The sequence below is a fragment of the Talpa europaea genome, assembly GCF_964194135.1.
Source record: "Talpa europaea genome assembly, chromosome: 7".
In the NCBI taxonomy this organism is placed as follows: domain Eukaryota; kingdom Metazoa; phylum Chordata; class Mammalia; order Eulipotyphla; family Talpidae; genus Talpa; species Talpa europaea.
Genome location: NC_140074.1, coordinates 60,947,810 through 60,964,932, shown reverse-complemented (window position 1 = coordinate 60,964,932; position 17,123 = coordinate 60,947,810). Strand labels below are relative to the sequence as shown.

Here is a 17,123-nt window from a genome sequence, read left to right as displayed (position 1 = left end):
ACAGGTGGCAGCAGCTTCTGGAGGACATGCCCAATGATGGTGCAGGCTGGTGGAGTCGTGGTGGGTAGCTGTGCTGCATCAGGATTGGGGCGGACAGAGGAGTGAGGATCTGGATCGCTCTGGGCAGTGAGAAGACACCCTGCCCAGCTCCACCCACTATCGTCCCAGCCGGAAACCATATGTTGAGCGCTTACAGGAGATTGGTGAGGGGTGGGGGGGCGCTCCATGTCCAATGTGGACATGCACCTGTATCCAGCAGGGGGAGCAGGGCTGCTGAGGGCTTTTCAGCAGAAGGCATGTGGCGACAGCGGCATCTGCAGACAGCGTTAGTAGAAGAGGGGAATCTGGGAGAGGCTGAGGGACTGCGGAAGGGAAAGGCAGCCCTTTGGGGAAGCTCTAGCAGTTGTCCAGGCCAGAGACTGGGGGCATGTCAGTGAAGATGGGGGTGTGAGAAAGGAGGAGCAGTTAGAAACGAGAGACATGTTGAAGAAAGCCGTGCCAGAAACTGTGGACTATTTAATGATCATAGAATTAGGGAGTTTTTGTAATTTAGCTCATCCTCCCACTCAAGGGAGGAACGAATCCCTTTTCTAGCAGAGCTGACAGGCTTTTGGGCTTCTCTCCTTGGGCACCCCTAATAATGAGGGATTGTTCTTTCATGAGGCAGCCTTCCTATATTTCAGGGGTCCAGGCTGCCCTCTGCAGCAATACTTGTCTCTCTCTCTTCTGTACCTCTACTTTGTTTGAAATGACTTTGCAAGCCCTGTTGGGAAGCAGCACTATACACTGTGCTAGTCAAATCAGGTAAGGCCCCCGCCCTCTAGGGGCTTCAGTCTAGCTCTCCAAATATCAGAAGTTGGTGGTCTTTATTTTTTCTTTCCCGAACAAAATACCCCATGTAAATTTTGTGTCAATCAGTAGAAATCAGTAGGTCTGCTGGTGGCCCTCACCAGCTCTCTGAGGAGAAGTTCCCCCACTTCCAGACCCTTCTTGGGTGCGTATCAAGGTGGCATCTGGCTCCCAGAAGGCAGCCATGGGCCTTCTGATAGAGTCAGTGGATTGTGGCTAGCATTTCTTCTGGGTATGGGATGATGCCCTGACTTCTTTGAGCCTGCTGGTGGTAGGCAGTCCCCTACCACCTCTCCTTCCTGCAGAGATGGTGATCTCCAGCAGATGGAGAGAAGGGCGGAGTCTGCTGGGTACATGGAGCCCGGCAGTGGGTGAGTGAGAGCAGAAGGTAGGCTGTCAGTGCTTAGTATGTATTTTCAACACCATTCTTGGGAAATGCTTCTCTTTCTGTCTTAATAGACTGTCTCTTCCATCTCGACAGAACCCCCTTGGATTCTCTTAAGTTTCCCAAATTCCATTCACTTGTGGTGCATCCAGCAAGGACTAACTTAGATTTCCTTGACACCTACCTTGGTGAGAGAAAAAATAGCTGATGTCTGCTCTCCCCATGGGCTCTCTGAGTCTGCACATCCCAGATAGATGTTGAGTATCCCTGGACATCTCTCCAAACTTGGAGAGGTCATTTAGAAGTTCTAGTGTAGTTGAATGATAGGGTCGCTTGGATCGGGAATGCTACCTCCATATGCAGCTTCAGGACCAGCACACAGCGTGGTGGGCAGCCAGGGGCACCCTGGCCGGCCAGCCAGATTAGTCAGAGTGGTGGGGGTGACTCACATCTTGGGAACTTCATGGGCTGCCATGGAAACGGCATGTTTTCTCCACATCCCACAGGGTTGCCAAGAAGAATGCTTTTAAAATGCATGTCTGCTCACCCTAGAAGCCCTCAGTCTTGCTGCTTCTACTTAGCCCTTCCCAATGCTTTCTTCCACCTGGCTGTGGGCCCTGCCCCAGGTCGGCTGGCCAAACCCCTAGCAGACCACGGAATGGAATCCAGGGTTGGATGGAGAAAAGGGAGTATTCAGGGGATTTAAAGTATGATGAAAACAGAGATGGAGTCGTTGGCACAGATGGGGTGTTGGGGAGGCCAGTGAGCTGAGGAGAGGAGGAGAACGAGTCCAGCCTGGAGCCTGTGGGTTTCTAGCAGGTGTCAAGAGAGCCGATAGACCCTCCCCTGTAGGCCAGAAGCATCAAGAAGCTAAATAGATATATGAATGTTAAGTAATTGCAACTAATTAATTTAAAAATCACAGGATTTTTAAAACTCAAAATGCTTCACTATTTTTCCCTTCTAAAGATATCACCCTTCTAGTAGGTCATCAAGAATCAGTCATGAGAAGTCAGAGAGTCCTGTGAAAAGTCTCACGTCTTTACTAGACAGATATGAAGCCTGCCCACTGATCTAAGGGCAGTATTCTTACTTTTCCTGTTCGTGATATGGATCTGGCCTTTATTAACCAGCAAACTGGCCAATATTAGCTCTTTAGTTTCAGGGTATTTGTACTAATGCTGTTTTAAACATGAAACAGTTTTAATTTTTAAAAATGTTTGTTACATTTATCTTTACTATTTGAGATTGAGTGAGGTCATAAAATTGTCTTCATTATTCATGATGTTTTTTCATGGTTAATTCAAGAAAAAAAAAGGTTATTACCATGATCGATATGTATTTCAGGCTGTGGTTCTTATGCGTTCCCTAACATGTGTTTCTCCTGACAGGTTAACCTGCCCTCTTAACTCTGCAGTGGTTCTAGCATCCTATGCAGTACAATGTAAGTCATGAAGGGGGTGTTTCATTGTGGACTGATTGTTTTAACCCAGGTGTTAAAGTCACCAGCCTCTCCTGTTTGACCAAGTGCCTACCCCTCTTCCCAGGAATCTCATTGGGCTAGCTTGCCTCTGGTTATTTGGATTGTCTCATTTTCACCCTGACTCACTCTCTTACAGCTCAAGGCTATTGAATTAAGGAAGGTGGTTAAAGGGAAAGAGTGGATGAGTTGTGTTGTGGGGTGTTTTCCACGGGAGCCCATAAAACAGAAGACATGTACTGAACACGATACTTTCCAAAGTCTTCCCTCACCTCTCAGATTTTGATCTCTATACCAAGCCCCAGTGGGACAGATATTTAACATTCACCTCTTACAGACTAGAAACTATGACCCAGCTAGGTTCGAACCTACTGGAGGTCACCCTGGTGACTTACTTGGCATCAGTCTCAAACCCTGCTGGGATTGTGGGAACTTACAGTTTCAATAGAGCTAATACTATTTAGAGCAGCACTGTCCAAGAGAAATACAGTGTGAGCCCCATATGTAATGAGTAATCATATTAAAGTAAATGAAAAAGGTAAGATTATTTTTAATATATTTATCCCAGTATATCCAAAATATTATTTTAATAATGTAAAAATTAAAGAAGATACTTTACATTCTTTTTTTCTTTTTCTTTTTTTAACATTCTTTTTTCTTACTAAGTCTATGAAAACAAGACTTTATTTATTTATTTTTGGTGTAGAAGAACTGGGATGTAGGCCAGAGGTGTGGAGAGGGGAAGGGTGAGAGGACTCACCAGAGACAGAGTAGGGAGCAGAACAGGCGGACCCACTGAAATACACTGCTAAGGGAAGCAACAGGCAAGACAGGAGAGGTCTGCTGCTCCATATGTGGCTTAGCTCCCTGGCTGGGGATCGAACTCAGGCCGTCACGGTGATAGCACTGAGACCCAACCCCTAGGCCACCAGGGAGGCCTGAAAACCAGACTTTATACTTACAGCACATCTTAATTTTTTTTTTTTTTCGGGGCATTCAGTGAATTTATATATTTTTTTTCACCTTCTGGGTATGTAATTTATTAAACATATTTTACATAAATCATTTATACATAAGGTCTCTCATATATGCAAAATTTATATATGACACATTCAGCAAAATACACATTTCTGTAAAATATTATAACTAATTAAAATACTTCCTCACATGTCTTCTTGACAATGTAATTATCCATTAAATGAGTTACCATATATCTAGTATATATAATATCACTGTCATGACATATAGTATCTTAACAATTTTTCAGCATTTGGGAAAATTGGAAGGAAGAGTAAATAAAGAATACGTTGGGAAAAAGGTCAAATTTTAAGTAATAGCTAAAAATCTTAGAGTAATTCTGTCAAAAATGACCTCATTTTCTTCAATTTTTAAATTTTAAACTTTTTTTTAAATAATAAATTTTATTTTTATATTCCCCATATATTTGTAACCCCCCCATTCTGTCCCCAATCCCTCCCCTTCCGCCCCCCACTCCCCAAAAAGTGTCTCTGGTTCATAGTTTTTTGTTGATTTTGATTTTCACTTTCTTATAGTTATTCATTTTCCTGGTCCCTTATTTAAGTTCTCTAGATTCCTGCTGTGAGTGAGACCATCCGGTATTTTTCTTTTTCTTTCTGGCTTATTTCGCTGAGCATGATGATCCCTTCCAGCGCCATCCATGTTGCTGCAAATTGCATGTGTTTATCTTTTTTGAATGCTGAGTAATATTCCATGGTATATATGTACCACATCTTCTTGATCCAGTCATCTATTTTTGGGCATTTGGGCTGTTTCCAAAGCTTAGCTATTGTAAATAGAGCTGCTATAAACACAGGGGTGCAGGCATTCTTTGGAATTGATGTTTCTGTGTCCTTTGGGTAAATACCTAGGAGTGGAATTGCTGGATCATATGGAAGCTCTATGTTTAGTAGGTCCAGAAATCTCCACACAGCTCTCCATAGTGGTTGGACCAGTTTGCACTCCCACCAACAGTGCAGGAGAGTTCCTTTTTCTCCACACCCTCGCCAACATTTCTTGCTGCTAGTTTTTTTAATATGTGCCATTCTCACTGGTGTAAGATGGTATCTCATGGTAGTTTTGATTTGCATTTCCCTGATTACAAGTGATGTTGAACATTTTTTCATATGCCTGTTGGCCATTTGCATTTCCTCTTCAGAGAAGTTTCTTTTTAGCTCTTCTGCCCATTTTTTGACCGGATTATTTTCTTTGTTGTTGTTGAGTCTCATCAGCTCTTTGCAGACTTTTGTGATCAGTCCTTTAACATTAGTGTTGTGTGCAAAAATGTACTCCTAGTCAGTGGGGTTTCTCTTTGTTTTTTTTATTGTCTCTTTTGCTGTGCAGAAGCTCTTTAATTTGATGTAGTCCCAGTTGTTTATCTTTGCCTTTACTATCACTGCTTTGGGTGATGCAGCACATCTTAATTTGGACTAGCCATATTTCAAGTGCTCAGTAGCCATATTTGGTTAGTGGCTGCCATATTGGATATAAAATCCAGATGGAATTTTCCATCAAAAACTGGAGTATGAATCCAGTCATTCAATTAGAGATTTTATTGAGCATTATTCAGGCCCTGGGTATATTAGGCTCTGGGGTAGATGCTGGGCATGCACGACTGATGGAAAGCGGGATATCACTTTACTGTTAGCTATGTGGTGCCAGTATAATATACCAACATAGAACTCATCTACAGCCAAGACTTAAAAAGACCCTCTTCTTCCTGTAATCTTAAACTATTAAGGCCTGTTACCCTCTTGGCTGACTGCATGGTAGGGAGTTAAAAGAGGAAGATGAACAAGTCTGAGTAGGTACTAGCTCTATTACTTACCCTACTCTGATCTCAGGAGAGGCAGAATGGAAAGAGAAACCTGATAAGGTGGCTTTGACTTTGCCTACTTCCCCAGCAGCAAAGGGCAGAAATGAAAGAGGTGATGAACTTGGTTACTGGGCCTACAGCTCACCTGTCTGCCTGCATGATAGCAGGAAGTGGAGGAGAGAATTGTAATCCTACTTACTAGTTAGACCCGTATGCTTTTACTTCCTGAATTTGTCTTCTTGCCTCTGGAGTGAGGTGATAATGGTCATTTTGACAACTTGCAGTATGGCTACTTGGTTCTAGTAATAGGAGTGAAGGTGACCTATAATTGGAAATTAAATGGATCATCACCATTAACTGGGTCAGTGAGGGCATGAACTGAAGTCATATTACCTAAGTTTTGGTTCTTCACTTATACCTGTGTGACTTTGAACCTCCCCTGACCTCTTCATCCATCAAGTAGGGATTACAATGTCTCCTTCATAGGTATAATAAAGATGAAATGAATTAATTTATGTAGAGCTCTTAGCATAGAGCCTGGCACATGACAGGTGTTAACTCTTAGTGTATTTTCATGTCTACCCAAAGGAAAGTTGTCTTAAGAACTGCCTATTGTAAATAATAAACTCCTATTTAGAGTAAAATAAAATCCTGTTCTAAACTAATCAAGTTCCCCTCTGCAAAGGAATGATAGAATGGGGATTTAAAGTTATTATCACCTAAAAAGTACAAAGTAAATTCAGTGGAAACACTAGCATCAGTGACATGCTAATAAAACCATTGCCAGACAAGCAGTTTTAAGTACAAGGTCTTTATTCTTCCACCAACCCTCAGTAAATATTATAAATATGCATGCATTTCTTGGATATGAAGTTGCTGGCTCAAAGGGTGTGCCTAAAATTTATCTGATACAGTTTACTAAATTATCCCAAAAGGGTCATCCACTAGGACAATAAGCCCTATCACTGATCAGTAAACCAAACTACATATTCTTATTAGAGTAAAAATAATGTGATTGATTAGTGGGCAATGTACCCAAACAGACTTGATGATGAGAGATTGCTGGTGGTCAGACAGGGCTTCCGAGGCTCAAAGAATGAAACTTTTGGAAGTATGTTTAGAATGTTCATTGTGTCTCTGCTGTGTGATACGTTCTGCACCAGTCTCGGTGCACAGAGCTGATGTGGACAGGGAGGGGGCTCCAGGCGCTGCCTCTATCCTGCTTTGGGGGAGAAGGGAGTGCTTCCTAGTGATGACCCAAGAAAAGAACCTTCAAGATCAAGCTGGAGTTGGAGGACTGTTCCCAACAGAACAGCTTGAAATGTCACACATTTAAATACCAGGGATCTATGCTCCAGCGAAGTAGAAAATATTAGCCAGAAGAATTTATGGAACTTAGAAAGGCAAGGTATGTCCCATATAATCACTTATTTCCTTTGCCCCCCATAATTAGCTCTTGCATGTGTTGCTTCCCCACAAACAGAAAAGTTTGTCACTGGGATTTAGGGTATAAGTAGATAGAGTATAACTATAATCAGTCTAGGCTCTGAGTTGCCAGCTGTGAAAGGGTAGGTTCCTTCTTTGAGCTTCAATTCCTTCATCTGTTTAGCGAGGATAACAGCAATGCTTATCATTGGGTTATCACAAGCATTTAGTGGGATGATGTCAATGGAATCAACATGGAACCTCACTGTGCTTTGCATATTTGACTGTGACTGTTTAACTTTGTTTCCCTCTAGTGGTTAGTCCAGGACTTTGCAGAAAATGCAACTAAAATAAAAAGGAAAACCACCCCTCAGGGAAGTTCATCAGTCATGTGTTAAGGCGAAACACTTGTTGATAGCCTTGCTGTTCATGTTTTCCAAAAGGTGCAGGATTTGGCACCCTTAGTAATATAATGGATGACCAAATCAAGATCCGAGAGGATCTCTGTGAGCTAATGAAACCCAAACCCACAGAGTAAAATTTAACAGGGCTCTGCCTTGAGACTCAGGAGGTCATTTGAGGCATTTGGTTGTCCTCTGGGGACATGACCACTATCACCAGCAAATGGTCAGCAGCAGCTTGCGGGTCTGGCAGGCTGGTGGAATCATAGGAGCTCTGGCTGGGGTACCAATCACCTGGGTTCCAGTCTTGACTCTGCAGAAAATGGTTCTGTAATAGGACCTCAGTTTCATCCCCTTTAACTCGAGTTTAGATAAGGTGATTCTAAAGCATTGTTGAGTTTTGGAATATAGGTTATTATTCTACAAATAGAACCTATAGGCTGTACATTTTACCTTGCACAAACTCATCTGTAAGTCACACTTGTGCTAACACTGTACAGCCTGGATTTTTCTGCTTATAATTTTTAGCCACATGTGGCTGGCCTTAACAGCCTGTGGTCTATCCTTGACCAAGTTCTCCAACCTCTGAGCACTTCCTGGTCCCCTTTCTTGCACACTTCCCCGAATCTCAGGGAGTGGGTCAAGATGCAGATGGTGGTGATGTCATCATGGCATCACTTTGCCATGATTTTTTAGATCAGATTAATTTAATAACTTGGAGTACAACAGGGAACTAGCCTGCACAGTGCCTGGCATAGAGTGTGGCATTTTGAGGGGGTTCTCATGTTTTTTTCACCAGGGGTATGAGTGCAAGCCACTGTATCAACTACAGACTACAGAAAAGATACGGGATTAAAACAGATCCAAGACTGAACAGTCCCCTTTTCCTCCTTCAGTGACCTTGGGGACAGTGGCTTCGCTGGTGGAGGGTATGTGGAAGTTCCTAGCCTAATGAGGGTTCAGATGATAAATGTGGAATCTGGAATTAATGAGAAGCTTAGGTGGTGGCAAAACTTTGTAGAAGAGTGTCTCCAATTATTGTTCTCTTGTGATGCTGTAGATGCTTGTAGTGCAATCATATTGAAAAGGCAATCTCCCCCCTCATTCTGTCTTGACAGCTCATTTTGGAGACTATAGCTCTTCCATACATCATCCGGGCTATCTTTCCGATAGTCAGTTTCTACCAGATCAGAGCGATGATTTTTTAACAAAGGTGGAAGCTCTCCATGAGCAGCACAGGTGAGAGGAGGGGTGGGTGGGATGACCTACTTTGGGGACCTGGATTGAGTATTGTCAGACCTGCTTCCCCTAGTGTTTGATGTGCTCTCCTCTTTCTTTTGCTCATGACTCCTCTTTCAAGACGTCGGGGGGGAGGGGGTTGAATCTTTGAGCTGTTATGATGGTAGATATATATTTGGCAAGAGAAAATAGTTTCTGTTAAAATCCAGTAAGAGTTGAGAGTGATTTGCTGCTTTTTCTTAGAAATCAGTTTAGTCCTGAAGGAAGTGCCCAATTTAAATCCGCCCCACAAATTGACCCTACCAGGTAAACCTTTTAACAGTTTACCACATTTGATAAGCTGGGCTATTTCTTCAGGTAAAGTTGAATGGGCAGCCAGGTGGGCATAAATGATGATTGGCTGGGGGAATCCCAAGCCCTCCCTGGGTTCAGTTCTCAAAGCTGCTTTACATAGTCCCTCGGGCCAAGACTCAACTCCATCCACCATGCCCCAGTGCTGACCTCCTCTTTCCTGGCAGCATGTTCCTCAAAGCTGCTGTGGCAGCTGTTCAGTCCAGGTCAAATGAGGGCCCCCCCCCCACCTCCTGACAGAGAAGGGCAGTTCCCAAAGGACCTCACATTCTTGGGAAGGCCATAAAAACAAAGGCCAAGCAAACAGCGTCCCTTCTAAAAGGGCATTGCCAAACTGCTCTCCCAGAATTGCTCCCCAGGCGGGAGCCAGCATCCTAAAATAGTACAGTGACGTTTGGAAGTTTGAGACTGCCGCTCAAAAGGTAGATAAAAGCAGAAAGATCTCAGAACTCCTATTAATTAAACAACTTGGAGTAAGGGTGGAAATTCCGAAAGGCGGCGGTCTCCTCCATGCAAGTGTTGAGAGCTTGCTAAGTGAGCAGGGGTCAAAGAAGAAATGAGTGGGCTAGATGAAGTCATATTTGGGGGACAAGAGAAAAAAGATACCTAGTTTAGTAGAATTTAGGATTAGATTGTTTAATACAAGGCACTTAATAATGTTGTAGAATTGCTGTCAGATTTTTAAAATTTTTATTAACGTTAAAGATTGGAGTTAATGCTCTGTCTTTGGGGTGAACGCTACCTCTTTCTCCTATAGTGGGCTAAAGCAGTGTGAAGCTGAATCTTGCTACATCAACATAGCACGGACCCTCGACTTCTATGGAGTGGAGCTGCACAGCGGGAGGGTATGTGTCCTTGCACATCTGTGTTCAAAATTGCTTTGATTTTAATTCCTGAAAGTTTAAAAACTTCCTTGATGAAACTATTTCTTTTCTAGGATAATAAACAAGGCTTATTTTTAGAAAAGTTTATAGAGTTATTTTGTTTTGCTCGTTACCTGTTGCTTTTGCATGTTTGTTTTTACACTTGAAAGCTTTTTCCTGGGTGGGTGCAAGTCAGTGGTATTAGAAACAGGTAATTTTTGTAAGGTAATTTCTTATTGTAATTAAAGAGGCCAAAAATACATACAAATTGATTTCCTGTGTGACACTTTAATGAGTCAAAATGTCCATTGCATGCTGCTCAGATTAGAGCTAGTCACTCAAATATGATGGATTTTAAAGTTAGGATGGTATGATTGTGAGAATCAATACAGGTTCCTCCTGGTAGCTGAAAGTAGAGACCATTACTGTTAATTTATGTGGAAAGGCTTTGAGTGTTCCCAGATTCAAAAAATCACCAACCAAATTATACCAAATAGGTAACTTTCCACTTCAGACGGTAGGAGAAATGTTTAAGTACTTTAAAGTGGTTGTAACTTTTTAAAAATACCAGACTCTTATCTTTCACCTACTGAGTAAAGCCATGAAGTAAGGGTTGCCATTACCCCATCTCACAAATGGAGAAACTATAACATTCAGAAACTTAGCAGAGGTCACACAGAGTAGAAGTGGTGACTTCAGTGCCTAGTCTGGCACTGTCATATTGGCATCTGACTTTCCAGCCACAACATACTAGCATTCCTGACTTATATCCTCCAGTATCAGCCTAATAAAAACCCTAGAGGCATGCTCTATTATCTTTGTTTTACAAAAAAAGAAATATCGAGACTCAGTAGCTTGAAATGACACAGCTAGGAAGTAGCAAAGCTAAGGTTCACACTCGTGGTGACAGAGTCCGACTCCACCTCTTCTTGATAATTATGAGGGTCTGATTGGGTAAGTGACTCAAGGGTAGGACCAATTTTATTTAAAAATTTTGTTTCCTTATACTCATCTTGTTCCCAAACAGATTAAAGCAGTTTGTAGTCCTTCTATCTTCCTTCTGCATCTTCCTCATCTACAGCAATGCCTGGTACACAGGCTCTTACAAATCTTGAATGTATTGGATTTTTTTTTTTTTTGGTGGGACCCTTGCTGGCGGCCGGGGAACAAACCGGTGCTGCAGAGGCTGCAGGCAGCCTCGCAGGCCAGCGCTCAACCGCTGCGCCACCAGGGGAGACCCCGTATTGGATTTTTAAGCAATGTTTATTTCTTAATTGGATTTAGAGTCAGCAGTTTGCACTTCATTATAATTGCTACAGTCTATTCCATGATGCAAGTTAAGATTTGTTTAAAGCTCTGCAGTGGGCAAGGCCTTTCTGGTTTTAATCGACTCTCTAATACTAATTGTTGGAAATTTAAAATTGCACGTTCATTTCATTTTCAATGATTCTCTGGAATGTGTATGCTTGCCTGGTAACTTTCTAATCCGATGGAAGCCAAGTGTGACTATCAGGCATGTACATTTGCTTTACAAGAATTTGGCACCATATACTTAGATGTTAAGTCTTTGGTAAAGAGGGGGTTTTGCCTGTTTTCATTAACATTTTGGAGCTTATACATATTGCTATTTACGAAAATGTGGGTGCTTTAGTTACCAGAGGGCATAAACATGACTGTAACTCGCTGGGAATCTGAGATCTTCCTATTACAGGATCTGCACAATTTAGATCTAATGATTGGAATTGCTTCCGCGGGCATCGCTGTATACCGAAAATACATTTGCACAAGCTTCTATCCTTGGTAAGTGCAAACCAGTTCTAATTATTTTCTGAATCATGCTTTATAAATACGCAGAAAAGTAGTCGTACCTCTCATTTTAAGCTTTTGTTACTACAGAGGAGGTAGAGACACCCCCCACCACACACATTCTTTTTACCTCTTACTTCTGACTTTGATCCAGATTCAGAAATTTAGAAAATTTGGAAAATTAGAGTTAGGTTTCTATCAGCATTCTTCCTCCCATCCCTACCCCAGTCACCCTATGAGGTGAAGATGTGATGGATAAGGTGGCACATGGCAGATCTTGGAGTTAAGAAATCTTTCCTGGGTGATACACTTATGCAAGTTACTTATGCAACTTTTGCCAAGTGTCCAACTCTGATGTAAATACTAAGGTGCCCCCATCAAAATTGAATCCTCATAAGACAACTGTATGAGGAAGGTGGTGCTATCCCCACTGCTGAGAAGGCTTCATCGTGGGGGTTTTGGAGCACAAGCTCAGATCTTGGCTCTCACCATTCCTCGGAGAACGCTCTTGAGCACTTCATTGATGTCTCTGAGCCTCATTTTTGGCTGCAAGGCTTAGTTGAGGGGATGCTTGTAAAACTTGTAGCAGGAGATCCAGTATATAAAAGTTGCTGAGTTCACTGTGGCTGTACTTCTGTCCTGATAGAGAAGCTACCTGACACATGGCTATTAAGTAACAGATCCAGATGCCCGACCCAGGTCTGTCCTCCTGCTGCTCCACACTGCCCTCCACTGTCTTCCCCAGGTATACCAGCTCACGCAGAGCTGCAATGTCACAAAAGCAGCTGACGGCAAAGAGAGCACATTGCCCATGGTTCTTGTCACTTAAAAGCTACATCATAATCCAGTGCCCCTTATGGGATACTCAGCTTCAGTCAGCTACCTGGTGTTTGGTGGAAGCGATGGGGCCGCCATCATTTCAACACTGAGGATGAGAGCCTCAGTCATCACGATCCTGGAGTAAAGGACATACATTGGGAGGCACCAGCTCCAGCCCAGCAGATCCCTGATGTGCTTTTTGTGTGTTTTGTTGTATTTTTTGCAGGGTGAACATTCTAAAAATTTCTTTCAAAAGGAAAAAGTTCTTTATACATCAGCGGCAAAAACAGGTGAGTTACGTCTTGTTTGCTTCGGGGTTTTTTTGTGTTTTTAGCCACTGCAGCTCTTAGTCCTTTGGCTGGCGAAGGCGGTTTGCCATATGTTTAAATGCATAACAGGGAAGAAAGAGCATGGCATATGGTGGAAAGGAAATGGAGGCCCAGCACTCCTCTGTGTCGTTCATTCTGCTTATCTGGTCAGAGAAAGAACTCGCTTTGGAGTCAGAGACAGTAGATTTGGATCCTGGCTCTTCTGCTTAACCAGCTGGACAAGTTACTCAGCCTCCCCTAGTCCCAGCTGCCTTGTTTACAGAAATGTACTAATGCCCTCTTCTCAGGGAATAATAGAGATTAAATAGCTGAGCGCTAGTCAAAGCGCTGGCACGGAGTCCCCTGAACAGCAGCCATGAATGTCAGCAAGGTCAGTTCCTTCCCTTGCTGTGTTTAAAATGCACCAAGGCCTTGTGTGTCTCAGAAGCGGACTTCACAGCTCCCTAGATGACTCGTTTTCATTATCTCCGTGAGGTGGGGGGGTGGGGGGGGGACTTAGAGATGAGGAAACTGTGGCTCCCAGAACTGTGACAAGAGGAGCTGAAATTTGAACACTGGTTATTATGAGTCACAGCTCCATGCTCCACCTTGTTATGCTACATATTTTTCCCTTACATTCACTGTGTCCATTTCCCAATTTTTCAAAGGTGATATGTATTTAATCTGGCTCCCTATCTAATTGAACACTAGGAAATGAGAATACTAAAGCCCCGAGCAAACCAGGACTAGAATCTGGGTCTCCTGATCCCCCAGTGCAAGGTTCAAGGCAGCACAGAAATGCACAAGGTGATAACGTCACATGAAAACAGAAAATCCAAACTCAGGAAGGATGAAGGGAAAGGAAACAATTTAAATGATTATTGTATAGGTGCATGCATTTAACTCTGTGCTTGGTGAAAAGCAAACAAGAGCCCCACAGGTTATAAACTCCTCATTATCTGATAGGTGAAAGCTTCCTTAGCTCTGGGAAAATATCTCTCCTGCAGAAATATCTCAAATGCATGTACTAGACAGTCCCTTTGTGGTGGCTCTGAATACATCCACCCTAGAAACGCAAGCAAATTTGAACTGAAAGTGTTGGTGAAGGACCGCAGATGTTGGTGAAGGACCGAGTTAATAAGCTGGCTGCCAGGTCCTGCCCTGAGTAGTCCTGAAACAGGTTTGTGGCCTCAGGCACTGTGAAGTTGGTTTCAGCTCTCCATTGCCTCTAACCTGCTTACTACCGGTGTGGGCATAAAATGCTTATGGGACCTTACCCCTGCATCTGTGCAGATGAAGTTTCTGCTCTGTTTTTCCTCCCAGACTGAATCCAGAGAACATATCGTGGCCTTCAACATGTTAAATTACCGATCTTGCAAAAACTTATGGAAATCCTGTGTCGAGCACCATACATTTTTTCAGGCAAAGAAGCTACTACCTCAGGAAAAGAATGTTCTGTCCCAGTACTGGACTCTGGGCTCTAGAAATCCCAAAAAGTGAGTATGTTGTATGAATACCCTTGCTAGACTGATAGATAAATGTGGGTGGTAGACACCCTCTGAGAAGGGAAGGGCCGCCATGGCCCGTCCAGACCCCAGGCACTGGAGCCGGAGCTGCTGGTCCATCTCAGAGCTGTGGTTGAAAGTCTACCCGGGGCAGCAATGTCTCTTTCCACACATACCCCAGTACTTCTCAAATCCCCATTTTTCCTTTCTACCTCCTCCACGCTGCTGTCCTCAGATCTCCTAAGCAGCCAGAACTGCAGCTGTTCCCTCACCACGTCACAATAAGGGAGGCATGTGGCAGTGACTCAGGCTATTGTGGCCCCCGATGTAGGGGGTTTCCTGGCCTTTTGCCACTAACTGCCTCTCCCACTGTGCAGTGATTCTAGAGCTGCTCCATAATAATGAATGAGCAGAAATAAAGCTTTCTAGAGTCAGGTGATTTGGGGCTATACTCCATATAACAGTAATAATTGCAGCTGACTGACCTGTACCTGCCCTTACGTTGTCATATTTAACTCTTACCAACAATCCCATGTGTACTCTTATCCATAGGGATGGTATTCGAAATATCTAATGACCTACTCTATAAAAGAAATTAATAAATTATTAAATTTTAACTCAGATTAAAATTTATTCTCTGAATAAACTAGCCATTTTATCTTTTTGTGTATTTACTAATTCTAAGACTGCCTTCTAAAATTAAGATTACAGAAATTGTTTATAAAATCATTCTTGTAATTTGTAAATGATTTGTTGGTTTCAAAAAGTGTTTGTGATTTTGTGGTATCAAGGTGGCTGTTACCGAGTGATGCCTCTCTGAAGCATCGCCCGATAAATACTCTATTAGACTAATGCCATAACTTCTTTGTTATATTGATAATCCTTATGTAACTTTTTACTTACAGATTTTACAGATTCAATAAGTAGCAAATTTCTGTTAGCATCAAGATAATTTTTATATTGCTAAATGCTCTCAGCTTCTGAAGAATGCAGAGCAAATGTTTTTCGAAATTCTAAGCTCTTTTGATAATGTCAGTATTTTTATATACTCATTAGCTCTATTCCTGGACAAGCCATGAGCATAACACTTACCTAGAATGTAGTGTTTACTTCACTTGAACCTAATCCTTTGGACCAGCTGAGAGGTGACATAGTGAGCAATGGAGAACATGGACTCTGTTGCTGAGCAGCCTGAGTTAAACTCCTACCTCTGTCCTTTAGTTCTAATTTAATTTGATGCTTCAGTTTTCTTCTCCATAAAATGTTGCCAAGGCCTGTCAAGTTGGGGGAGAGGAGTTCTGGATATCCATTGTGGCATCATGAACTACCCCTGTTTTCGTGGCTTCAATAACCATTCTGGTACATCTCAAATTTTTTTGGGTCAGGAATCAGGAAAGGGATTAACCAGACAATTTTTTCACTTCCCATGGTGCAGAGGGGGATTGTGGTGACATGCACCTGGGGGCTGACCTAGTCTGAGAGTCAAAGAGGACTTCTCTCAGATACCTCGTGCCTCGGTAGAGTGACCTGATGCTGGATCTACCTGGACCCCTTGCCCTCTCTGTGTGCTCAGGATGTCTTCATGTGGACTGTCCAGCAGCATCATTGGATTCATACACAGAGATTTAAAGGCTGGAAACAGAATCTACTTAGTTACTCTTGGTCACTGGCACTCATAGGCTAGTCCAGATTCCAGAGTCAAAAGAACTTGTAGCCACCCTAAAACTACCACTAGAGGCCACAAGGATGTCAGGGGGCAGCAGTTCTATATACTAGTACTACCTTCGACATACTGCAAATCTCAGCCCTCATTATCTCCCCTTTATAGATGAGGAAACTGAGGTAGAGAGAGCTTATGTGATTTGTCCAACCCCTAGAAATACACCTCAACATTTACGTATTGGGCCTTCTGTGTTGCTCCACATGAAAGGAACTTTTTCAGTGTTCTTCAAGCTTTTGGGACAATGGAACAATTTTTCCCAAAGAGTGCCTATTAATAACCTTCCACATGCTTGGAAACTGCTACATTTCAGCCTTTGAAGCATCCAGCTTACTGCCCTGTTCCAGTGTTGTGTTCTCCACCAGTGGTGATGGGGTTTCCATTGGCGTTTCTCTTGGCGCTGCTGCTATGAACATTTGATCAGGGCGGCAATAGCATTTCTTACTGGAAATGAATGCGGGCTGGAAATGAGAGGTGTTTCGTGTTGCTTATGTTCTTTTTTGTTCTATTTTGCTTTTGTGAATGTGTTGGTTTTAGGATGCAAGGAAATGTGTAGTGTTGTGGTGAAACATTAAAACATAATTTAAAACTTAGAAATGCCAGACCTGAAGAATTACCCTTAAACTGGCTTCAAACTCTATCTTCTAAAATAAGTCATTTTCTGGGGTATGCAGATAGCTTAAAATTTAAATTCTCCAGGTATAAATGAAATTCAGAAGTGACCTTAGCGTGGCATGTTCAGAGAACCTGGTCTATAACTCAGGTCTGTCCTGAGATGAAATAGGGAAACAGGGCGAATTCTCTGGTCTTCTCAGAGTTGTCAGTGGTTTTCGGTGACAGCTCCTTCCAGTGGCATGGTGAGCACCTGGAAGGGGGTTAATGTTTGCCAGTGTGAGTAAAGTGAGGACTCCTTGATGTTACTTAATCTGTTTTTCTGCATCACCCTGAAATTGTTTTTCATCTAGCCAGGCTTAGTTATACTATGGAAGCAACTTCATTGCTTGAAGGAGTAAGGACAAGAAACGATTTCACCAGAAGAAATAACCCAAGGTAAAGCCAGGACAGAAAGCTGTCTCTTTTGGCAAGGATACCTCTCTCCTCATGACCTTGAGCCATGTCATCAAGGAGTTAAACCAAGG

General features: G+C 42.7%; 1 protein-coding gene across 3 annotated transcripts in view; it reads left to right on the top strand.

Moving 5' to 3' along the window:
* The window catches only part of PTPN3 (protein tyrosine phosphatase non-receptor type 3), a gene marked incomplete at both ends in the record, with an annotated part of 127,748 nt that overhangs the window by 76,789 nt on the left and 33,836 nt on the right, over positions 1 to 17,123 (top strand). For all 3 annotated transcript variants that reach the window (XM_084237335.1, XM_084237334.1, XM_084237336.1), the window contains 6 exons: positions 2,626 to 2,678; positions 8,492 to 8,612; positions 9,721 to 9,808; positions 11,538 to 11,626; positions 12,678 to 12,741; positions 14,083 to 14,255. In XM_084237335.1, the coding sequence (XP_084093461.1) occupies positions 2,626 to 2,678; positions 8,492 to 8,612; positions 9,721 to 9,808; positions 11,538 to 11,626; positions 12,678 to 12,741; positions 14,083 to 14,255 (588 nt within the window). The remainder of the gene's footprint in view (positions 1 to 2,625; positions 2,679 to 8,491; positions 8,613 to 9,720; positions 9,809 to 11,537; positions 11,627 to 12,677; positions 12,742 to 14,082; positions 14,256 to 17,123) is intronic.